The following is a 23349-nucleotide window of genomic DNA, read 5'->3' as shown; positions in this document are numbered from 1 at the left end:
TAGAGCCTTCTCTTGTGTTGTTGGGAGAGGGTGTTTGCTATTACCAGTGCGTTCTCTTGGCAAAACCCTATTAACCTTTGACCTGCTTCATTTTGTACTCCAAAGCCAAATTTGCCTGTTACTCCAGGTATCTCTTGACTTCCTACTTTTGCATTCTAGTCCCCTATAATGAAAACGACATCTTTTTTGGGTGTTAGTTCTAGAAGGTCTTGTAGGTTTTCATAGAACTGTTCAACTTAAGCTTCTTCAGCATTACTGGTTGGGGCATAGACTTGAATTACTGTGATATTGAATGGTTTGCCTTGGAAACAGAGAGCATTCTGTCATTTTTGAGATTGCATCCAAGTACTGCATTTCAGACTCTTGTTTACTGTGAGGGCTACTGAAGGAAAGTTACAAGGCTCAAAATAGCCTGGAGTTAAAACTCCCCTCTGGGTCCTCCCCACCATTCTATGCAAAACAAAGAACTCTCTCACCGGAAGAAAAAAAAAGGACCTTAAGGTTGATTACGCCCAGCTTCCAGCTGGTCCAGCCTCTGGCCGATCTCCAGAATTCCTTGCCCTAGCCTTTTAAGAGATAACTACTCCGAACAACCTTGGATAAGAACAGGCCCCCTTAAGACAGTAGAGTTCCACATATATGCCTAATATACTTACTCTTTTCTTGGGTTAGTGCAGCAGCTCACTAATCTGACTGCTGCCCCTTCTCACCTCATCAAAGGTGATCTGTTCCTGGAAAGTGCTGCTCTCGTTCTTTTTCCAAACCTTGCCTTCTCTAACTCCCTTACCCTACAGCTACTCCATTTCTTCTAAGGGATTCTTGCTCATGGTAGTAGATATAATGGATCATCTGAGTTCCAGTCCATGTTAGTTCGCTGATTCCTAAAATGTCAATGTTCACTCTTGCCATCTCCTGTTTGATCACTTCCAGTTTGCCTTGATTCATGGACCTAACATTCCAGGTTCCTATGCAATATTGCTCTTTACATTATCAGACTTTATTTCCATCACCAGTCACATCCACAACTGGGTATATTGTTACCCTGCTTATTTAACTTGATGCAGAGTACATCATGCGAAATGCTGGGCTGGATAAAGCACAAGCTGGAATCAAGATTGCTGGGAGAAATATCAATAACCTCAGATATGCAGATGACACCACCTTTATGACAGAAAGCAAAGAAGAACTAACGAACCTCTTGATGAAAGTGAAAGAGGAGAGTGAAAAAGTTGGCTTAAAACTCAACATTCAGAAAACTAAGATCACAGCATCCAGTTCCATCACTTCATGGCAAACAGATGGGGAAACAATGGAAACAGTGAGAGACTTTATTTCCTTGGGCTCCAAAATCACTGCAGATGGTGACTTCAGCCATGAAGTTAAAAGATGCTTGCTCCTTGGAAGAAAAGCTATGACCAACCTAGACAGCACATTCAAAAGCAGAGACATTATTTTGCCAACAAAGGTCCGTCTAGTCAAAGCTATGGTTTTTTCAGTAGTCATGTATGAATGTGAAAGTTGGACCATAAAGAAAGCTGAGCACCAAAGAATTGATGCTTTTGAACTGTGGTGTTGGAGAAGACTCTTGAGAGTCCCTTGGACTGCAAGGAGATCCAACCAGTCAATCCTAAAGGAAATCAGTCCTGGGTGTTCATTGGAAGGACTGATGCTGAAGCTGAAACTCCACTACTTTGGCCACCTGATGGGAAGAACTGACTCATTGGAAAAGACACCGATGCTGGGAGATGTTGAATGTGGGAGGAGAAGGGAACTATGAGGATGAGACGGTTGGATGGCATCACCAACTTGATGGACATGAGTTTGAGTAAGCTCTGTGAGTTGGTGATGGACAGGGAAGCCTGGTGTGCTGCAGTCCATGGGGTCTCAAAGAGTTGGACACGACTAAGTGAGTGAACTGAAGGGCTGAGGAGAAGGAGGTGGGAAGAAATGGGGTGTGAATGCTAGTAGGTGCATGATTTCTTTCGAGAATGTTTCAGAATTAGGTACTGGTAATTGCACAACTCTGTAAATATATTAAAAGCCATTGGATTGTATACTTTAAACAGGTGAACTTTATGGAATGCAAATTATTTCTCAATAATGCCATTTAGAAAATAGTACAGTGAGTCCCTGTGTACCCTTCACCTGCTTGAGAACTTCTTACATAGCAACAGGACATAACAGTAGGAGGACAATAGAAACTAGGAAGTGGACATTGGTACAATACCATTAACTAAAACAGATGATATTAGAATTTTAGCAGGTTTTAGAATAATGCCTGGCACACAGTGAACCTTATACAAGTGCTAAGAACTTCAGGACACTGACAGTGATGAACATAATAAAGATGATACTGGACTTTCTACTGCAGCCAGGTTGATTTGTTGGTTGCTTTCAGAACATGCCATATTTTTTTCTTTCCAAACTCTAACCTTAGCATTTACCACCACCTGGGATTCCTTTTTCCTTCCTCTTTCTTCACCTCCTCAAATCCCTTATATCACCCATCTCCAGCACATCTCTAATACTGCTCCTCTCTTCCTCTCTTCTTTGAACTACATAAACCTCCACACCAGCCTGCAATGGCCTGGACTCTCCTTTGCATAGGTGTCACTTTCTCCTGTGAGTCCTAAATTCCCATCTAGATGAAGAAGCTGTAAGGATTACAAGTCCTCTACATCCCCCACAATAAACTTGTGTTTGAACAAACTGACCCAAGTCAGATTCAACGTTGTTACCAAAAATGGAGCAAGAGGGATGAAATGTAAAACGAAGGAAAGGAGATTGTAGGGCAATTCAAGCAGAAAGACGTAACTAAAGAGTTAAGAAACAGTTATAGGGTATTCATTATACACTCCATAGGGTTGCCAGAGACAGAAAATAGGAATGAAGAGGGAGGGGGAGAAAATTTTCTGCAATGTAGTTCCCCACCACCTCTTTTATTTTTGACGGTTCATTGACTAACTCCTCTTTGACAACAAAGGGTTAAATACCCTGCCCCCGAATTCCTATCACAGAGCATCACAAGAGCTTGGGTTCTTGTCTACCTCAGGGCAACTTGTTGAGCTCCTTGCGGTTGGCTTTCCCCTCTCCCCAACCCCTGATACATTAGTGAGCCTTCAATAAATGATGGCTGAATTAACGACTGAACGCATGAACAAAAGACTGACTGACTCGGAGCTAATACTGCACGTCAAGTCTAAATACAGAAGCCTAGACACAGAGTAAAGTGCAAATTCCCACGTGCATGCGTGTTCAGTCGTGTCTGACTCCTGTAGCCCGTCAGGCTTCTCTGACTATGGGATTCTCCAGGTAAGAATACTGGAGTGCGTTGCCATTTCCTCCTCCAGCGGATCTTCCCAACCGACGGATCAAACCCGTGTCTCCTGCCAATCCTGCATTGGCAGGCGGATTCTTTACCACTGAGCCACCTGGGCAGCCCCAAATTTCGACAAATTTATTAAAATTCTGGAAGCTTGGGTTTCCAGTGGCCCCAGGCGAGTCGCAAAGTTGCTTCCCTGGTAGCTCTGACAGTAAAGAATCTGCCTGCAATACAGGAGGCCGGGTTCGATCCCTGGGTCAGGAAGAGCCCCTGGAGAAGGGAATGGCAACCCACTCCAGTATTTTTGCCTGGAGAATCCCATGAACAGAAGTGCCTGGCGGGTTACAGTCCGTGGAGCTTAAAAGAAGTCGACACAGCAGAGCAACTAACACTTTCACTTTCAGGCCAGTCGCAGCTGAGGCCCTAGAAACTGTTCTAAAAAAGCGGAAGGAGGGGCTTGCAGCCATTCCGGCCACACCCCCTCGCGCTCAACACTTCCGTCCTTGGTCCCGCCCCTTCCTGCCCAAATTCCAACTCTATTTGGTGAGTTCGCCAAACCGTCTGAGTACTTTGGCGCCTATTGGGCCAACCGCTGAACCTGGGTTGCGTACTTCCTGGCTTTGGGAACGAGGAGCGGACGTAGGCTTGCCGCCATTGCCTTGTTGAAAAGCGGCCGCCTGTGTGAGGGGCTGTAGGGGTGCGTGGCAGACTGTAAGGGCCAGGCTGCGGGAGGCGAGGTTAGGTTGGGGCTGAGCGGCCAGTGGGGCTGAGCGGCCAGACGGACTGGGCCGGCGCACTCTGAGCGAGGCGGAACTGCAGGCGGGGGGTTTCGACGTGTTTCTGCGGCCTCTCTTGAGGGCCTGGGCCCTGTTCGTTAATTTTTTTTCTTCTGCTGCTTCCCAGATTCTCCGGGCATGGCCGGAGTATTTCCTTACCGAGGGCCGGGTAACCCGGTGCCTGGCCCTTTAGCCCCGCTGCCAGACTACATGTCGGAGGAGAAGCTGCAGGAGAAAGGTGAAGAAAGCGGGTGGAAGAGGCGCCTGGGGGCGGGTGTGCCAGTGTGCGCGTGCGCGCAGCGGGTTTGACCCCTTCCCCTGTTTTGTTAGGTGTCAAAACATTAGGTGTTAGTGCACTTATTAGCCCCTATTAATTTTTTCATCTAATCGAGTCTCTGAAACCATCCTTTTTTTTTTTAAGTGCCTATTACTTGTAGGCATTGATCCAGACAATGGGAATGCAATAGTGATGCAGACAAAACCCCATTCCCTTACAGGGTTTAAATTGCAAAGAGACATAGTTTAAAAAAAAAAAAAAAGGCTTCATTAGTTGTACCAAAAATACTAGGCAATGATAAATGGCTGGCAAAAATTTAAAAAAGTAAAGCAGAGCAAGTTGACAAGAGAATTGGCAGGGAGTGTTCCTTCTGGATGCCCACCCTCTGTCATGCATCCTGACGAAAACTCAGTTTAGGGTGAGAGGTGGGGAGAGATGAAGCAAATGATGTGCAGGTCTTTAAACTGAGGTGTCTTTGCAGCCCGGAAATGGCAACAATTGCAGGCCAAGCGCTATGCCGAAAAGCGGAAGTTTGGATTTGTGGATGCGCAGAAGGAAGACATGCCTCCAGAACATGTCAGGAAGATCATCCGAGACCATGGAGACATGACCAACAGGAAGTTTCGGCATGATAAAAGGGTGTACTTGGGGTAAGACCATCCTGGAATTATTTCATTTGGCATTTGGTCCCTTTTCCTTCTCCCTGTCTCTTATGTTTCAGTCCTGGAGAGCTGCTGTCATTTTGGGACTTTTAATGTTCTCAGACAGCTCATCTGGGTGGTTATCCATTTTAAATAAAGGTCATTTGTGTCATTTGTTGTTCAGTTCAGTCACTCAGTCGTGACCCCATGGACTGCAGCACACCAGGCTTCCCTGTCCATCACCAACTTTCAGAGATTGCTCAAACTCAAGTCCATCGAGTCGGTGATGCCATCCAACCATCTCATCCTCTGTCATCCCTTTCTTCTTCTGCCATCAATTTTTTTTAGCATCAGGGTCTTTTCTAATGAGTCTGTTCTTCACATCAGGTGACCACAGTACTGGAGTTTCAGCTTCAGCACCAATGAATATTCAGGACTGATTTCCTTTAGGATTGACTAGTTGGATCTCCTTGCAGTCCAAGGGACTCTCAAGAGTCTTCTCCAACACCACAGTTCAAAAGCATCAATTCTTCAGCGCTCAGCTTTCTTTATGGTCCAACTCTCACATCCAGACATGACTACTGGAAAAACTATAGCTTTGACTAGATGGACCTTTGTTGGCAAAGTAATGTCTCTGCTTTTGAATATGCTGTCTAGGTTGGTCATAGCTTTTCTTCCAAGGAGCAAGCATCTTTTAATTTCATGGCTGCAGTCACCATCTGCAGTGATTTTGGAGCCCAAGAAAATAAAATCTCTCACTGTTTCCATTCTTTCCCCATCTATTTACCATGAAGTGATGGGACTGGATGTCGTAATCTTAGTTTTCTGAATGTTGAGTTTTAAGCCAACTTTTTCACTCTCCTGTTTTACTTTCATCAAGAGGCTTATTAGTTCTTCTTTGTTTTCTGCCATAAGGGTGGTATCATCTGCACATCTGAGGTTATTGATATTTCTCCTGGCAATGTTGATTCTATTTGTTGTTAAATTCCACATATAGGGATGTCATACAATATTTCTCCTTTGTCTGACTTCACTCAGTGTGATAATCTCTAGGTCCATCTGTATTGCTATAAATGCATTATTTCCTTTTTTATAGCTGAGTGATATTCCATTGTACTAATGTATATGTACATTATGATGTACATATCATTGAAATATGATACATACATAGCATACTGAAAGATGATGCTGTGAAAGTGCTGCACTCAATAAGCCAGCAAATTTGGAAAACTCAGCAGTGGCCACAGGACTGTAAAAGGTCAGTTTTCATTCCAATCCCAAAGAAAGGCAATGCCAAAGAATGCTCAAACTACCACACAATTGCACTCATCTCACACGCTAGTAAAGTAATGCTCAAAATTCTCCAAGCCAGACTTCAGCAATGCGTGAACCATGAAATTCCAGATGTTCAAGCTGGTTTTAGAAAAGGCAGAGGAACCAGAGATCAAATTGCCAACATCCACTGGATCATCGATAAAGCAAGAGAGTTCCAGAAAAATATCTATTTCTGTTTTATTGACTATGCCAAAGCCTTTGACTGTGTGGATCACCACAAACTGGAAAATTCTGAAAGAGATGGGCATACCAGACCATCTGACCTGCCTCTTGAGAAACCTATATGCAGGTCAGGAAGCAACAGTTAGAATTAGACATGGAACAACAGACTGGTTCCAAATAGGAAAAGGAGTACGTCAAGCCTGTATATTGTCACCCTGCTTATTTAACTTCTAGGCAGAGTACATCATGAGAAACGCTGGGCTGGAAGAAGCCCAAGCTGGAATCAAGATTGCCGGGAGAAATATCAATAACCTCAGATATGCAGATGACACCACCCTTATGGCAGAAAGTGAAGAGGAACTCAAAAGCCTCTTAATGAAAGTGAAAGAGGAAAGTGAAAAAGTTGGCTTAAAGCTCAACATTCAGAAAACAAAGATCATGGCATCCGGTCCCATCACTTCATGGGAAATAGATGGGGAAACAGCATCAGACTTTATTTTTCTGGACTCCAAAATCACTGCAGATGGTGACTGCAGCCATGAAATTAAAAGACGCTTACTCCTTGGAAAGACAGTTATGACCAACCTAGATAGCATATTCAAAAACAGAAACATTACTTTGCCAACAAAGGTCCGTCTAGTCAAGGCTATGGGTTTTCCAGTGGTCATGTATGGATGTGAGAGTTGGACTGTGAAGAAAGCTGAGCGCTGAAGAATTGATGCTTTTGAACTGTGGTGTTGGAGAAGACTCTTGAGAGTCCCTTGGACTGCAAGGAGATCCAACCAGTCCATCCTAAAGGAGATCAGTCCTGGGTGTTCTTTGGAAGGAATGATGCTAAAGCTGAAACTCCTGTACTTTGGGCACCTGATGTGAAGAGCTGACTCATTGGAATGAAGAGCTGACTCGTTGGAAAAGACTCTGATGCTGGGAGGGATTGGGGGCAGGAGGAGAAGGGGACGACAGAGGATGAGATGGCTGGATGGCATCACCGACTCAATGGAAGTGAGTTTGAGTGAATTTCGGGAGTTGGTGATGGATAGGGAGGCCTACTGCTGCTGCTGCTGTCGCGTCAGTCGTTTCCGACTCTGTTCCACCCCATAGACGGCAGTCCACCAGGCTCCCCTGTCCCTGGGATTCTCGAGGCAAGAACACTGGAATGGGTTGCCATTTCCTTCTCCAATGCATGAAAGTGAAAAGTGAAAGTGAAGTCACTCAGTCGTCGACTCCTAGCCACCCCATGGACTACAGCCTACCAGGCTCCTCCGTCCATGGGATTTTCCAGGCAAGAGTACTGGAGTGGGGTGCCATTGCCTTCTCCGAGGCCTGGCGTGCTGCAATTCATGGGGTCGCAAAGAGTCGGACACGACTGAGCGAATTAACTGGACAGAATGTATATGTACTGTATCTTTTTTATCCATTCATCTGTTGATCTGCATTCAGGTTGTTTTCATGTTCTGGCTGTTGTAAGTAGTACTGCAGTGAACATTGGAGTTCATGTTTGTTTTCAAATTATGGTTTTCTCTGTATATATACCCAGGAGTAGGATTGCTGGCTCATATGGTAGCTCTGTTTTTTAGTTATTTAAGGAACCTCCATATTGTTCTCCTTAGTGACTGTAACAATTATGTTACTACCAACGATGTAAGATGTTCTCAGTTATGTTCTTTGTTGTTATGTTTCTTTTCCCTGATCTGGGCCTGGAGTTTTTAATTTGTCCTGTTGATATTATGATAAGACATCTTTACCTTTGAGTGAATTAAAGCCCCGAGCAGGACACCTGTGCATTCTTGTTGCCTGTAATTCCTAAGTGACAAGAGTCTTCAGGTTTGAGGGTAGTTCCGTCCTGAGGTCTTTGTGTCCTTTTGTTTTCCCAAGGTGGGTGAGTACAGGTATAAATACCTTAGCAGATCCTTTTTTCATTTTTACACAAAAGTGTTAGCCATTTAATGAACTAGTCCAATACAGCAATGGAAGTTGTATTTATTTCAAAAGTATTTGAGAACTGTGCTAGGTGCCAGGGATATAGCAATGATCAGGAAGGAACAGTCTTTCTGGAGCTTATGGCCTACTGACATAACAGACAAATGATTAAAATAAAGTGTGAATATTTTCTTATTTAGGCTCAGACAGTAAAGCGTCTGCCTACAGTGCGGAAGACCTGGGTTTGATCCCTGGGTCAGGAAGATCCTCTGGAGAAGGAAATGGCAACCCACTCCAGTACCCTTGCCTGGAAAATCCCATGGACAGAGGAGCGTAGTAGGCTACAGTCCATGGGATCGCAAACAGTTGCACACGACTGAGCGACTTCACTTCACAGAGAGAATAGAATGTGAGATAGCCTAAAAGCTGTTTTTAGGGAGATAGCTGGTGATTTAGAGGGACTGAAACCCAGTGTTGTGGGACAGTGATGTTTAAGAAAAAGAAGTGGCACTGTTGGAGGTGGGGAGGCAGAGTTCCTGGTCACAGAGGGCCTGGGTACTATATTTAGGAGTTAGACTGTAAGGCGGGTTTTCTGTGGAATGTGATACCTTGTTACTTCTCTGCATGGCTTAGGTAGCAGAACACCTTGTCATTTCTAATCATCTCTCTCCCTGTTGTTACAGGGCCCTCAAGTACATGCCGCATGCAGTCCTCAAGCTCCTGGAGAACATGCCTATGCCTTGGGAGCAGATTCGGGATGTGCCTGTGCTGTACCACATCACCGGAGCCATTTCCTTTGTCAATGAGATCCCCTGGGTCATTGAACCTGTCTACATCTCCCAGTGGGGGTGAGAGGGGCTGGAATGTGGGGTGTGGTGGTGGCGGTTGAGGGGACATTATGCAGAAACTGTTGCGTGACATTGTCGACTTCCAGGTCAATGTGGATTATGATGCGTCGGGAAAAAAGAGACAGGAGGCATTTCAAGAGGATGCGTTTCCCCCCTTTTGATGATGAGGAGCCACCTTTGGACTATGCTGACAATATTCTAGATGTTGAGCCACTGGAAGCCATTCAGCTAGAGCTGGACCCTGAGGAGGATGCCCCTGTGTTGGACTGGTTCTATGACCACCAGCCATTAAGGGATAGCCGGAAGTGAGTGATAGTTGGAGTTACCACTCCTGTGAGGGTTTGGAACTCCAGAGGGGGTCCTGGGAGACCAGTAGGTAGCATGCCCTGGCTAGCTGGTGCACCTACTTGAACTTATATGGGCCTCTCTTTTTTCCCTAGGTATGTAAATGGTTCCACTTACCAGCGCTGGCAGTTCACATTGCCTATGATGTCCACTCTCTACCGCCTGGCCAATCAGCTCTTGACAGACTTGGTTGATGACAATTACTTCTATCTGTTTGATCTGAAGGCCTTTTTTACATCCAAGGCACTTAATATGGCCATTCCTGGAGGCCCCAAATTTGAGCCTCTTGTCCGAGACATCAACCTACAGTAAGTTGGAGAGAGTAGAGTGTTTTTAAATTAAATAAATTTGAAATGTATTTTTTTTAATGTATTTTTTAATTGAAGAATTGCTTTACAGAATTTTGTTGGTTTCTGCCCAACATCAACGTGAAGCAGCCATTGTAAAATCTAATCTTGATCCTTTAGATCCCATTATAGTTTCCAGACTGCCCAACTCCGCTGCTCACCCTTGATTCTGTGCCCTAGGGATGAAGACTGGAATGAATTCAATGACATCAACAAGATCATCATCCGGCAGCCTATCCGCACCGAGTACAAGATTGCGTTTCCTTACCTGTACAACAACCTGCCGCACCATGTCCACCTCACCTGGTGAGAGAGCTGGAGCCCAGCTGGGCGAGGGGGTGGCTGGCGTTTGGGGTGGGCCGGGAGGAGCGCCGTGGCTGACTCTCGTTTCATTTCAGGTACCACACTCCTAATGTTGTGTTCATCAAAACTGAGGATCCTGATTTGCCAGCTTTCTACTTTGATCCTTTGATCAACCCAATTTCCCATAGACACTCTGTCAAGGTGAGAGGAAGGGACATTCTCAGCTCTTCAAGATAAATTTCCCGACTGGGCAGAAGCATGACTAGATAAAAGTTCACCTAGAGGGAGACATGATTTCCATCCTTAAGTGTTCCCCTCGAGCTGTAAGAGGGGAACTGTCGTGTGAGAGTTTGGTACTTGGCTCAAACCAAGTTATTCACATTATCTTGGTTTCTGTGATTACCCATCTGGGCTTTATTGTTTCTCGTCTGGGACTCTAATCTTATTCTGGTCTGTTTCCAGAAAAATTTTTTATTTTTCAAAATATTTTATTATTTATTTGGCTGCACCAGGCCTTAGTTGTGGCATGCGGGATCTAGTTCTCTGGTCAGGGATCACACCTGTGTCCCTTGCATTGGAAGTGCAAAGTCTTATCCACTGGAGAAGTCTCTCCAGTGTGTTTTTAAATTCTTTTTTTTGAGCTGTAATTCACTACACACAATTCACCCATTTAAAGTGTATGATTCGGTGGTTTTAGTTTATTCACAGAGCTGTGTAACCATCACCACAGTTATTAGGACATTCTCGTTTCCTCAGAGAGAAACCCTGCACCCATGGTAGTCACTGTCTATTTCTCTTGAATTTTCCATGTCTAGGCAGTTGCTAATCTGCTTTCTGTCTCTATAGATTTGCCTGTTTTGGACATGTCATATAAATAGTGTTGTACAGTATGTAGTCTTTTGTGGCTGGCTTCTTATACTTGGCACAGTGTTTTTGGTGTTGATTCATGTTCCGTCATGTTCTTAACATAAACAGATCTCCTTCCCCAGGCCCAGTTTTTGGAGCTTGGACAGGAGGTGGTTGCACGTTTACCTCTCCCTGTGTTGGGGGCTCCTGTGGGAGGCCTTTGGTGGAGAGCCAGTTGGGGTGAGAGGAGTGGTTCTCACTCGCCCAGTTGGCCCTGCCCTGTTCTCTGCTCCCTTGGCCTCCTTTGCCCTCGTTCTTCAGGGCTTCTCTTGTCAGGCAGCCCAGTTTCCATAGCAGATGTAGCCACTGTGTTTGGCCCCAGAGAGTTTCTCTCTCATCCCAGGTCTCTGCCCAGTTCAGCAGGAGCTAAACCCATGGGGGTTCTTCTTTCAGAGCCAGGAACCATTGCCAGATGACGATGAGGAGTTTGAGCTCCCAGAATTTGTGGAGCCCTTTCTGAAGGACACACCCCTCTACACAGACAATACAGCCAATGGCATCGCCCTGCTCTGGGCCCCCCGGCCCTTCAACCTACGCTCTGGTCGCACTCGCCGGGCCCTAGACATCCCCCTTGTCAAGAACTGGTAAGGCTTCTACCTGGGGAGAGTAGCGGATGTATAGGATTAAAGACTCCAGCTGGGTGGGCATATAGCCTTTAGCAGGGCAGCTGGAGGGAGAGGTGGGCCAAGCTCTAATGGGTGTGTTTTTTCAGGTATCGGGAGCATTGTCCTGCTGGGCAGCCTGTGAAAGTGAGGGTCTCCTACCAGAAGCTGCTTAAGTACTATGTGCTCAATGCCCTGAAGCACCGGCCCCCGAAAGCCCAAAAGAAGAGGTGAGGTGCCCTGGGGCCCCTGCTCAGCCTTCTTCTGTTCCCAGAGATGATCAGGAGATTCACTCTCACTCCTTATTCCCATCCCAGGTATCTATTCCGATCCTTCAAAGCCACCAAATTCTTCCAGTCTACCAAGCTGGATTGGGTGGAGGTGGGGCTACAGGTTTGCCGCCAGGGCTACAACATGCTCAACCTTCTCATTCACCGAAAGAACCTCAACTATCTGCACCTGGATTACAACTTCAACCTTAAACCTGTTAAGACGCTCACCACCAAGGTACTTGCATTGGACCTTAAGGGGGTCCTGGGCTCAGAGACGGGCTGGTTTTGCCCTGGCTTCTTGGGATGGTGTGTATCCAGTCCAGAGCATTGCTGACTACTGTTGTTTCTGTCCTTGGCATTTTTTCCAGGAAAGGAAGAAATCTCGTTTTGGAAATGCTTTCCATCTGTGTCGAGAAGTTCTGCGTCTAACTAAGCTGGTGGTGGACAGTCATGTGCAGTATCGGTTGGGCAATGTGGATGCCTTCCAGGTGAGGCTAGGAATCCCCAGTCCCTGCCCCTTGTAGGGAAGCTGGGTGAAGCTTGGGCTGATCATGGAGCTGGCTCTAGCTTGAAGCCTACTGGGGCCACTGTGTTGCAGCTGGCAGATGGGTTGCAGTATATCTTCGCCCACGTGGGGCAGCTGACGGGCATGTACCGCTACAAATACAAGCTGATGCGGCAGATTCGTATGTGCAAGGACTTGAAGCACCTTATCTATTATCGCTTTAACACGGTAGGACCCTGCCCTTGTGCATTCATATTCTCAGATCCATCTTAATTTTACATCGATCAGGGCTCTTTCCAAGGGCCTATTTGGAGAGAGGCTCTGAGTGTTATTACTGCTGTCCTGTAGATCTCAACACTTCTCCCCAGAGCCCACCTTTAGTTCTAAATAGAAAATCTCAGTTGCTGGTTTCCTCATTTACTCCATTTTAAATATTGAGATCTTAAAAGAGTTTCTCTTTTTCCCCCCTTTATTGCCATACCTGTGCCCTTTGCTCCACCTCTGCCCAGTGTTCTGTTGTTGTCTGAATGAATTACTAACTTGTGTTCTTGACTTTGGCTTGGGATCCTAGGGTCCTGTAGGGAAGGGCCCTGGCTGTGGTTTCTGGGCTGCTGGCTGGCGGGTCTGGCTGTTTTTCATGCGTGGAATCACCCCTTTGCTGGAGCGATGGCTGGGCAACCTCCTGGCCCGGCAGTTTGAAGGTGAGTGGTTTTCTCCATGTCTGACTTCTCCCATTCAAGAATAGGCCACGTGTGCTCCTGATCCTTCCCTTGTCCTTGTTTGAGATTGAGCATCCCTTCCTGTTGGATCACCTCTAAGGCCCAGTACCTAAGGAGTCTGACCTAGTATTCTCTTTTCTTGGGCTTCATTGTGGGGCCTTAAGGCCAGCGAGCATCTGTAGGATGGAAATGCCTCAGAAGCATCGTTGTGAATCTTTTCAGACGTATTGTGTCTTGCATGTGCTGGGCTTTATTCATACTTGCTGATTTCACTGTAACCATGGTTGTCAACGGATATGAAAGTAGAGACTTTAGTAGGAACAACAAATCTTGCTTTTAACCACTTTCACTTCTAGGCCGACACTCAAAGGGGGTGGCCAAGACGGTAACAAAGCAGCGAGTGGAGTCACATTTTGACCTTGAGCTTCGGGCCGCTGTGATGCATGACATCCTGGACATGATGCCTGAGGGGATCAAGCAGAACAAGGCCCGGACGATCCTGCAGCACCTCAGTGAGGCCTGGCGCTGCTGGAAGGCCAACATTCCCTGGAAGGTGGGGAGGTCTCCCCGGCTCATAGAGGGGCCTGGGTATTACCGGTCCTGGATTGCTTTAGCCCCCTGTCACTTTTTCATTGTGCCTTTTGCACTTTCAGGTCCCTGGGCTGCCAACACCGATAGAGAATATGATTCTTCGGTACGTGAAGGCCAAGGCTGACTGGTGGACCAACACCGCCCACTACAACCGAGAGCGCATCCGCCGCGGGGCCACCGTAGACAAGACTGTGTGCAAAAAGAACCTGGGCCGCCTGACTCGGCTCTACCTGAAGGCAGAGCAGGAGCGGCAGCACAACTACCTAAAGGTTGGACGGAGTAGGCTGGGCTAGGGGCGTGGGCGCGAGCAGGAGGGCAGACTGCAGGGTTGGAACCATGCCTGGCCCTGGTGGGATGAGGCTGCAGTGGGAAGCTGATTCTCATATCCACCTTGCAGGACGGTCCTTACATCACAGCGGAGGAAGCGGTGGCGGTGTATACCACTACTGTGCATTGGCTGGAAAGCCGTAGATTCTCACCCATCCCCTTCCCCCCGCTCTCCTACAAGCATGACACCAAGTTGCTGATCTTGGCTTTGGAGCGGCTCAAGGAAGCTTACAGGTGAGGGAGGAGTAGAGTCGACAGGTCCCTTTAGGGAGGTGATGGACACAGAGTGGCATCATCTTTAGAGTCCAGAGAAGGCCTTTCTGGGGATGGCTTCCTCTTGGTTTTCCCATTCACACTTTTTTAAATTTGTTTTTTGGCTGCACTGGGTCTTCATTGTTGCCCTTGGGCCTTCCCTTGTTGCAGCAAACGGGCTACTCTACTCGCAGTGTGTGGGTTTCTCATTGCGGTGGTTTCTTTTGTGGAGCATGTGCTCTGGAGCTCGGGCTCAGAAGTTAACAGTGCATGGGTTTAGTTTACCCCCACGGCATGTGAAATATTCCTGGCCAGGCCAGGGATTGAACCCATGTCCCCTGCTTTGGCAGGTGGATTCCTAATCACTGGACCACCAGGGAAGTGCCCTCATTCACCTTTTCTTCTGCCTTGTCAGTGTGAAGTCTCGATTAAACCAGTCTCAGAGGGAGGAGCTAGGTCTGATCGAGCAGGCCTATGACAACCCCCATGAGGCGCTGTCCCGCATCAAGCGACACCTCCTTACACAGAGAGCCTTTAAAGAAGTGAGTGAGATGCCCCACACGTTTTCTTTTGGCTGTGTGATTCATTCATGGCACCCAGGGTGTTTGGTGGGTTGGTGTGAGCCAGCTTCCTTGTCCCACAGGTGGGCATTGAGTTCATGGACCTCTATAGCCACCTGGTGCCAGTGTATGATGTGGAGCCACTGGAGAAGATCACTGATGCCTACCTGGACCAGTACCTGTGGTACGAAGCTGACAAGCGCCGCCTGTTCCCACCCTGGATCAAGCCTGCAGACACAGAACCACCTCCTCTGCTTGTTTACAAATGGTGCCAAGGTAAAACTTTTCTGGGGTTGCCTCTAAGGAAGGCAGATACCTTAATTTCTACCTTGAAATTCTCATCCAGATAGCATAATTAGTTTACTCTCTTGATGCCTGGTACCAAAGAAATGGTGTTGATGTTACACTGAGCAGTTTGACTCTGCTAGCAATCCAAGTGAATGAATGGAGTGGTCGTATGATCTGGATAGGAGTGTGATGGCTCTGTAGGCACTAGTCCTGAAAGGGAACTTCTGACCTGCCAGAGCTTTGTGTTTCTTCCCCCCTCAGGCATCAATAACCTGCAGGATGTGTGGGAGACAAGCGAGGGCGAGTGCAATGTCATGCTGGAGTCACGATTTGAGAAGATGTATGAGAAGATTGACTTGACCTTGCTCAATAGGCTGCTGCGTCTAATCGTTGACCACAATATAGCTGACTACATGACAGCCAAGAACAATGTCGTTATCAATTACAAGGTGTGTCTTGGGGCAGGGTGGCAAGGAATTGGGGGAAGTGGGGGGTGGTCTGGCCCACTGAGTTTGGATTTCCATGGCAGGGGGAAGGCAGAAGAGGATGGGCCCTGAAAACCCCGGGGTTTGGCTGTGGTTAAGAATTGTCTTTCTGGGCTTCCCTGGTGGCTCTGTGGTAAAGAATTGTCTTTCTTTCTAGGACATGAACCATACAAATTCATACGGGATCATCAGAGGCCTGCAGTTTGCCTCTTTCATTGTACAGTACTACGGCCTGGTGATGGACTTGCTTGTGTTGGGGTTGCACCGAGCCAGTGAGATGGCCGGGCCACCTCAGATGCCAAATGATTTTCTCAGTTTCCAAGACATAGCCACCGAGGCTGCCCACCCCATCCGTCTCTTCTGCAGATACATTGATCGCATCCATATTTTCTTCAGGTGAGGGCTTGCCTGGAGTCTTACCGTGTTGAGGTCCTTGCCCAACTTCTGAAGCAGCTATTGTACCTTAGTTGACTTGCTTCTGGGTTGGCGCTCTGAAATGGGATGAAGTCCTGTGAGTAGCATGGAGATTGGGAGTGGCCTCCACCTGTGGAGCCATAGGCCTCATGAGATGCCAGTGTCCTTGGGCCTCAGCCACTCACCTTGCTCTGTAGGTTCACAGCAGATGAGGCTCGGGACCTGATCCAGCGTTACCTGACAGAGCACCCTGACCCCAACAACGAAAACATCGTTGGCTACAATAACAAGAAGTGCTGGCCCCGAGACGCCCGTATGCGCCTCATGAAGCATGATGTCAACCTGTGAGTCTAAGCTGGGGCTGTGGGAGCTGGAAGAGTGTCAGCCTGAGGGACCCAGAGGGCGATTAAAAGGAGTTGATGAGGCGGTGTCCTGGGTGGGAGGGTGTGCTTTGTCGGGACGTCATCAGTCTGGCTGGCCTTTGAAGGGAAGCTTCTTCCAAGAGACCGATGTGACCCTGTGTTCTCTGTGGGCAGAGGTCGGGCAGTGTTCTGGGACATCAAGAACCGTCTGCCACGCTCAGTGACTACAGTTCAGTGGGAGAACAGCTTCGTGTCCGTGTACAGTAAGGACAATCCCAACCTGCTGTTCAACATGTGTGGTTTTGAGTGCCGCATCCTGCCTAAGTGCCGCACCAGCTACGAGGAGTTCACCCACAAGGACGGGGTCTGGAACCTACAGAACGAGGTACAGTCTCGGGTGGGGCCGGGGGTAGGAGCAGGCCCAGCTCCATCCTCACGGGTGTGGGGCGAGAGGCGCGGCACACTTTCCATCGTCAATCAGCTGGGCCTTCCTGGGAGGCTAGGGCTTAGTGGTGGTCAGAGTTGTTTCTTGTTCCCCTGGCATTTCCAGAGGTAGTTAACCTTGAGCTTGTGATTTAGGTGACTAAAGAGCGGACAGCTCAGTGTTTCCTGCGTGTGGATGATGAGTCAATGCAGCGCTTCCACAACCGCGTGCGTCAAATTCTGATGGCCTCTGGCTCCACCACCTTCACGAAGGTACACACAGTAGTCGTGGCCTCTCTCTGGCTCATCCCTTCCACCCTTCCCTGCTTTGTTCTTTTTTCCCAGCTGTGCTCAGAGTACAGTCTCCATGCTTCATGATACTGCAGCTTGGAGTGTCAGATCAATTCATAGTGGTTTCCTGAGAATCCTTGTAGGAATTCTATAGCCTGCATCTACGTAGTTGCAATGCTTCTAAGTTAAGGTGAGAGTAGAAGTGGGATTTTTAAATTTGGACAAAAATCACCATTTTTGTGTCTTCCCCAACCTGGCTTGTTATCCAGGTCATAAATTTAATCTTTTGACCTTTAACGTAGCATGCATGTTAAAAAGCAAGTATAACAAGCTATCTTTGTTTATTTCTTCTTTAGTTGCTTCCAAAGCCCCCCGCTCCACCCCTTTGGAAGGCAGCTGGAATTGAGAAGGAATAATCTGAAGATTACTTAACTGTGTGTGCTTACATTTTTTTCAAGGTTTAAAAAGGCGCGTTGCTCTTTCTGCTGTTTTCCCATTCTAGAAATGGTGCACATGAGTGTCCTGGCTGTTGCTCTCAAGAGCATCAGTTATACCAAAAAGAAAGGGAAGTCTAGGTTCTTACCAGGTTGTGTTTCAAAGTCATTGTCCAGTTTCTAGCTGTGGTGATGAGGCAGCGTGATACTGGTGAATTTTAAATTGCTAGTGATCACAGAGCAGGCAAAACTGTGAACTTCACAGGCAGATTAAACACTGTCGTGATGTGATCAGCCCCAGATTTGCTGTGCGACTCAAAGATCTAGAAAAATGGCAGTATATTCTGCTCTTGCCCCATCAGTTTGGATTCATTGTGCTGACAACTCAGCTGGCATCGTGCACCACAAAGAAGCAAGATGTAAAAACATGTGGGGGGATAACCTGGTTCTTTTTCAATGCATATAGTACATATATAGAGATAAAATGCCCCAGTGTGTTAAAAAAAATATCACCTCCTCCTGACTTGTCTTAGAGTAACTCTTAGCTGTAGCATTTTCTTCCCTTCTGGCTTCCTATCCCTTTAAATATGTAATAAAGAAGGCTTTCAGTTTTTTAGTAGAGTTTTTTAATAGTTTTGTTAAGGATACATTTTTTTTTAATGATACTCCTTATCTCAACTTCCCCATGATACATTTGGAGGGGTATAGTGCGGGGAAAAGTGTCTGTCTTCTTCGGTTGGTTTATGTCCTCTAGAGTCAGGTGACAGGAATTGTGTAACTCATTCATTCCTTGTGTTCAAGGCATACACACACGCTGCCTGTGAGAGTCTCTGCCTTCCTCGAGCTCACTGCCTAGTTGGAGAGACATGCATAGTCAAGAGAACTATAGTACCGTGTGTTTTTAGAGCTCTCGTGTTATTTGGGGATCAGTGAAAGTCCTCGTGGTCTTGACTCTAGCCCAGTCTGGGAAAGGGAGAAATACTTCCCAAAAGATATAACAGGTGAGAGACAGGTGAGGGAGGGCCTTCTTTCAGCCAGAGGTATGAAGAGGTAGCAAGCATAGTGTCTGTGGGGCCATAAAAAGTTTGGGGCAATAGAATTGTGGAAGAGATGGAGGCGGAACAGATAAGAACTAGATGATGGAGGTCATCACCGCCTCATTAATCCCATAAGGGTCCTGAGCACGGGGTGACTGTTCAGGTTTCTGAGTTAGGTGGTTTACTCGTGCAGCTGTCAGGAAGATGGATTCAGAAGAGTAGGAAGAAAGATGAGGTTTGGGGGCTCTGCTGAAGGCCAGATAAAAATGATGAGAACACTGAAGGTAGAGGGATGGGGGAACAGATTTGATAAGTAGTTAGTAGATAAAAGTCAGCAGAGCTTCATCGTGGTGACATGCCAGAGGGAAAGGAAGTCAAAATAACATTCAGTTTTTGGTATGGGTGACTGGATGGATGATGGAGCCACCAACTGGAAGACTACAGGGAGAAGAGTGGGTTTAGGAGAGAAGATAAATGGATTTAGTTTACGGTATAAGAAGTTTGATGTTCCTAAAAACATCCAGATAGACGTTCCAGCAGACACTTACTGAAATCACATTTCTTCAGTTCCAAGGTAAATATATCCATATATAAGTGTATGTATTTTGTCCCTCTTAGCGGTACCTCTTAGATTTGATGAAAAAAAGTATTACAGGTTTGAAGCTCCAGGGAGAGAAATGAGATGAGAAAGTAAGAGGTTAGGGGGAACTTAGAGGTTCCTATAGGATGTTTAGGTAGAGATAACTTTGCACCCTGGAGCTTGGAGAAGATGTCTGGATTGCAAATGTAGGTTTAAGAGCCTGTCAGCATAAAGGCGATGGTTGAAAGCTCAAGATGAGCAAGATTATCTGGGGAAAGCGGAAGGAGTGAGAAGAGCAGAGGGATGAGTTTGAAACCTTAGGGAACACTGAGCATCAGTGTGGCCAGTCTGGGCGAGTGCCGGGTCACGGGCGCCAAGCCTGTCAAGAATCGGGACGGGCACTTAACAGTGTCAGTTGCCTAAGAGTGTTTCAGTCAGATAAGGCCTGACAAGTAGCCATTGGATTTGGCAGTCAGGACGTCATTGGTGACCTTAGCAAGAGCTGTTTCAGAAATAGTGGGGAGAGATGCCAGATTGCAGTGGGTGAGGCCTTATGGGAAGTGAGGGAGTGGAGACAGGAAGGACTGTCAGTCTGCCAGAGCAGCTGGAGGAGGAGGGACACGAGACGCCACCTAGAGGGAGATAGAAGTCAGGGCAGGTATTTTAAATGGGAGTGATGGGAGTCATTGCACAGTAGGGAGCCAGCAGTGTTCTGAGTGCAGCAGAGACGTGATAAGCAATGGAGTGGTGTCTGCTCAGCAGGAATAGGTGCAGGGACGCATCCTCTGAACCTAGTAGAAAGAGGTCGGTATTGATGTGAATGTAGATAAGTATAGTGGGAAGCTGTAACAAATCTTGCTTTTTTCAGTTTTGCCAGGGCTGGAGTGAGTGGCATAGGATGTTTTACTTGAGCACAGCAGTGAGGATGTGATTCAGTTGTTGAAGGAACTTTGAGGGCTTTAAGAGAGTGAAGACAGCTGTGAGTGAGTGCCTCTTCCCAGGACTCAGCTATTCAAGCACTCAGCGAGGGGCTGGAGAAGGTATATTGATTCTAGTGCTGATTTAGGATGGGGGCTTTGTCATAGGGCTGTTGGGGAGTCATGAGGGACTGGATGCAGGGAGTCAAAGATGCTGGCCCCATTGGAATCCTGGATATTGGGTGGGGGAGAAGGACGAAACCAGAGAGGCAAATGGCCCTGGGGGAAAAAGGCAGGGTTCAAGGGAATAGATGTGTGAGAGGTTAGAGCCAGAGGTCAGGGGGGCAGTGTGATATAGTTGTTAGAGTAATGGTTTGGGAGTCAAACTAGGTTCAGTCCTAGCTCTGCTACGTTACTGGTTGGGATCTGAGTTAAGTCACTCACACACTGTGGGCCTCAGTTCCCACATCTGTAAAATGGGGGACTCACTTGTAGTCATTACTGATGCTACAGCTTTAGGTGCATTCTTGCTTTATGTACGGGCAGTGTGCTTGCCCAGGCTTGGAGCCAGGACGCCCTCAGTCCTAGTAGTGGCTATGAAATAAGACTGGAACATTTAAACAAGACTCTGGTAAGTGCCAGAAATAACAGAAGGAAAATAGCAACGTACCACGTTCGAGCACCTGACCTGTAAGGTACAACTTACCTAACTTTAGCTTCTGGAGGACCGACAGGAACTCTTGCCGAGTTCCCTGTCTTCTCTCCCTCTCACCAGGGAGTCCCTTTAAGCATGTGTAGATGACTTAGAGGAAACAAACATCTTTGCCCAGCAGTAGGTGTATTTCTCTGTCCTTTTTTGTTTTGATTTTTATTTTACATTATTTTTAATAAACTTTTTTTTAGAGCAGTTCTAGATTTATAATAAAATCGAAAGGAAGGTACTAAGATTTCCCATAAAATCCCTGCGCCTGCGTTCCTCACCAGAGTGGTACATTTTTACCACAGAAAAACCTACATTGACACATTGTGACCATCCATAGTCCCAAGTTTACCTTAGGTTCACTCTTGGTGTGGTATATATTCTCTGGGATTGAACACATGTATAAGAATACTTGTGCTCAGTCACTCAGTTGTGTCTTGCCCTTGGCAGCCCCATGGACTGTAGCCTGCCAGTCTCCTTTGTCCTTGGAATTCTCCAGGCAAGAATACTGGGGTGGGTTGCCATGCCCTCCTCCAGGGGATCTTCCCAACTCAGGGATTGCAAATGGATTCTTTAGCACTAGCGCCACTTGGGAAGCCGATAAGAACACATATCCATTGCTAAAATAACATACAGTTTTCATGCCCTAAAAAACCCTCTCTGCCTCTTTGTCTCCCCTGCCCCCACCCCAGCCATACATTTAGTTTTAAATAGAAGAAAAATCGGTCTCTACTATATCATGGTTTAAAAGGATACAGTAAAAGTTATCATTAAGTTCTCTAATAGTTATGTTTTCATTTATAGTAAAAAGAAATTAAATACTAACAAAATCCATAAAACACCAGCAACCCATTGTCCTAACATCAGTTTTATTTTTCCACATTACATTCCAGGTTGGTCATGTATTATGATGTGCAGGTTATGTGATTGAATTTATCTCATTTATGAAGACATAACATGTGTGAAGTTCTTAACCATGGTACATGGTACACGGTACATGGAATCACTCAGTGTCATTTCCTTCTTGCTTCCACTCATCCCCGGAAACTGCTACTGTTCTTAAAGGAACATGATGCTGTCTCGGAATTCATACTTATTCCCTACCAGAAATACAGCACTGGTAGCTACAGCAGAACTGGGGTGTTCTGTAATACAAACCATGCAGCTTGTGATTCCAAGGGCCAAATACAGTCAGAGAACTTATTACTAAGCCTCAGGTACCCTGTTGAAGTCTGCTTTACTGCCAGATCTAGCCCATTCTGGCCCCCAGCTGCTGCTGTAGGTCTGTTGCTCAGATGCTCAGTTTTGCTTTTGTGACTTGGTTCAGGCTGTTACCTCACTCTGGGGTCACTTCGTACTGCCTGTCCTGAATACTGTTTGTTCAAGGCTGATACCTATGATAACTCCAGCCAATGTGATCTTTCACGTCAACAATTGTCTGACAAACATTCCTTGCCTTAAAACCTTGAGTATATCTTTTGGAATAAACTTTTAGTTTATTCTCTTTTTTTAATTGATCTTTTTCAAAAATTGCTTTTGGTTTTGTTTAATTTTATTTTTTCTCTTTCCTATTTCATTGGTTCTGTTCTTTTGCTTACTTTGGGTTTAATTTGCTCTTCATTTTCTAGTCTGTCAAAGTAAAGGTTAAATGACAATTTTGGACCTTTCATTTTAATGGACATACTTAGTGCTGAAAAATCTTCTTTTAAGCACTGCTTTAGCTGCATCCCTCAAATTTTGATAGGTTTCCCTTTTCATTCAGTTAAAAATGTTTTCTGATTTCCCTTGTGAGTTCTTATTTTACCCATACTTAGAAGTATGCTGTTTAATTTTCAAATATTGAGGTGTTTTTCCAGATTCAGTTCAGTTCAGTTGCTCAGTCACGTCCGACTCCTTTCGGCCCCATGAATCGCAGCACGCCAGGCCTCCCTGTCCATCACCAACTCCCGGAGTTCACTCAGACTCAGGTCCATCGAGTCGGTGATGCCATCCAGCCGTCTCATCCTCTGTCGTCCCCTTTTCCTCCTGCCCCCAATCCCTCCCAGCATCAGAGTCTTTTCCAATGAGTCAACTCTTCGCATGAGGTGGCCAAAGTACTGGAGTTTCAGCTTCAGCATGATTCCCTCCAAAGAAATCCCAGGGCCGATCTCCTTCAGAATAGACTGGTTGGATCTCCTTGCAGTCCAAGGGACTCTCAAGAGTCTTCTCCAACACCACAGTTCAAAAGCATCAATTCTTCGGCTCTCAGCCTTCTTCACAGTCCAACTCTCACATCCATACATGACCACTGGAAAAACCATAGCCTTGACTAGACGGACTTTTGGCAAAGTAATGTCTCTGTTTTTGAATATGTTGTCTAGGTTGGTCATAACTTTCCTTCCAAGGAGTAAGCGCCTTTTAATTTCATG

At 46.5% G+C, this 23349-nt stretch overlaps 1 protein-coding gene across 1 annotated transcript in view; it reads left to right on the top strand.

Annotated features, from left to right (window-relative positions):
• The first annotated feature begins 3927 nt into the window (after positions 1–3927).
• The window catches only part of PRPF8 (pre-mRNA processing factor 8), a 32676-nt gene continuing 13254 nt past the window's right edge, over positions 3928–23349 (top strand). The window contains exons 1-24 of the mRNA XM_027519408.1: positions 3928–4019; positions 4226–4336; positions 4857–5025; positions 9117–9281; positions 9368–9586; positions 9722–9934; positions 10154–10279; positions 10372–10477; positions 11576–11766; positions 11895–12014; positions 12102–12291; positions 12425–12544; positions 12655–12789; positions 13133–13262; positions 13637–13833; positions 13934–14140; positions 14269–14432; positions 14866–14992; positions 15094–15286; positions 15560–15747; positions 15941–16179; positions 16395–16541; positions 16734–16944; positions 17139–17255. Of these exons, the coding sequence (XP_027375209.1) occupies positions 4237–4336; positions 4857–5025; positions 9117–9281; positions 9368–9586; positions 9722–9934; positions 10154–10279; positions 10372–10477; positions 11576–11766; positions 11895–12014; positions 12102–12291; positions 12425–12544; positions 12655–12789; positions 13133–13262; positions 13637–13833; positions 13934–14140; positions 14269–14432; positions 14866–14992; positions 15094–15286; positions 15560–15747; positions 15941–16179; positions 16395–16541; positions 16734–16944; positions 17139–17255 (3774 nt within the window). The 5' untranslated portion in view covers positions 3928–4019; positions 4226–4236. The remainder of the gene's footprint in view (positions 4020–4225; positions 4337–4856; positions 5026–9116; positions 9282–9367; positions 9587–9721; positions 9935–10153; positions 10280–10371; positions 10478–11575; positions 11767–11894; positions 12015–12101; positions 12292–12424; positions 12545–12654; positions 12790–13132; positions 13263–13636; positions 13834–13933; positions 14141–14268; positions 14433–14865; positions 14993–15093; positions 15287–15559; positions 15748–15940; positions 16180–16394; positions 16542–16733; positions 16945–17138; positions 17256–23349) is intronic.

The sequence above is a fragment of the Bos indicus x Bos taurus genome, chromosome 19, assembly GCF_003369695.1.
Source record: "Bos indicus x Bos taurus breed Angus x Brahman F1 hybrid chromosome 19, Bos_hybrid_MaternalHap_v2.0, whole genome shotgun sequence".
Taxonomy (NCBI): domain Eukaryota; kingdom Metazoa; phylum Chordata; class Mammalia; order Artiodactyla; family Bovidae; genus Bos; species Bos indicus x Bos taurus.
The sequence above is the reverse complement of the archived record's forward strand: the minus strand, read 5'-3'. Positions and strand labels throughout refer to the sequence as shown.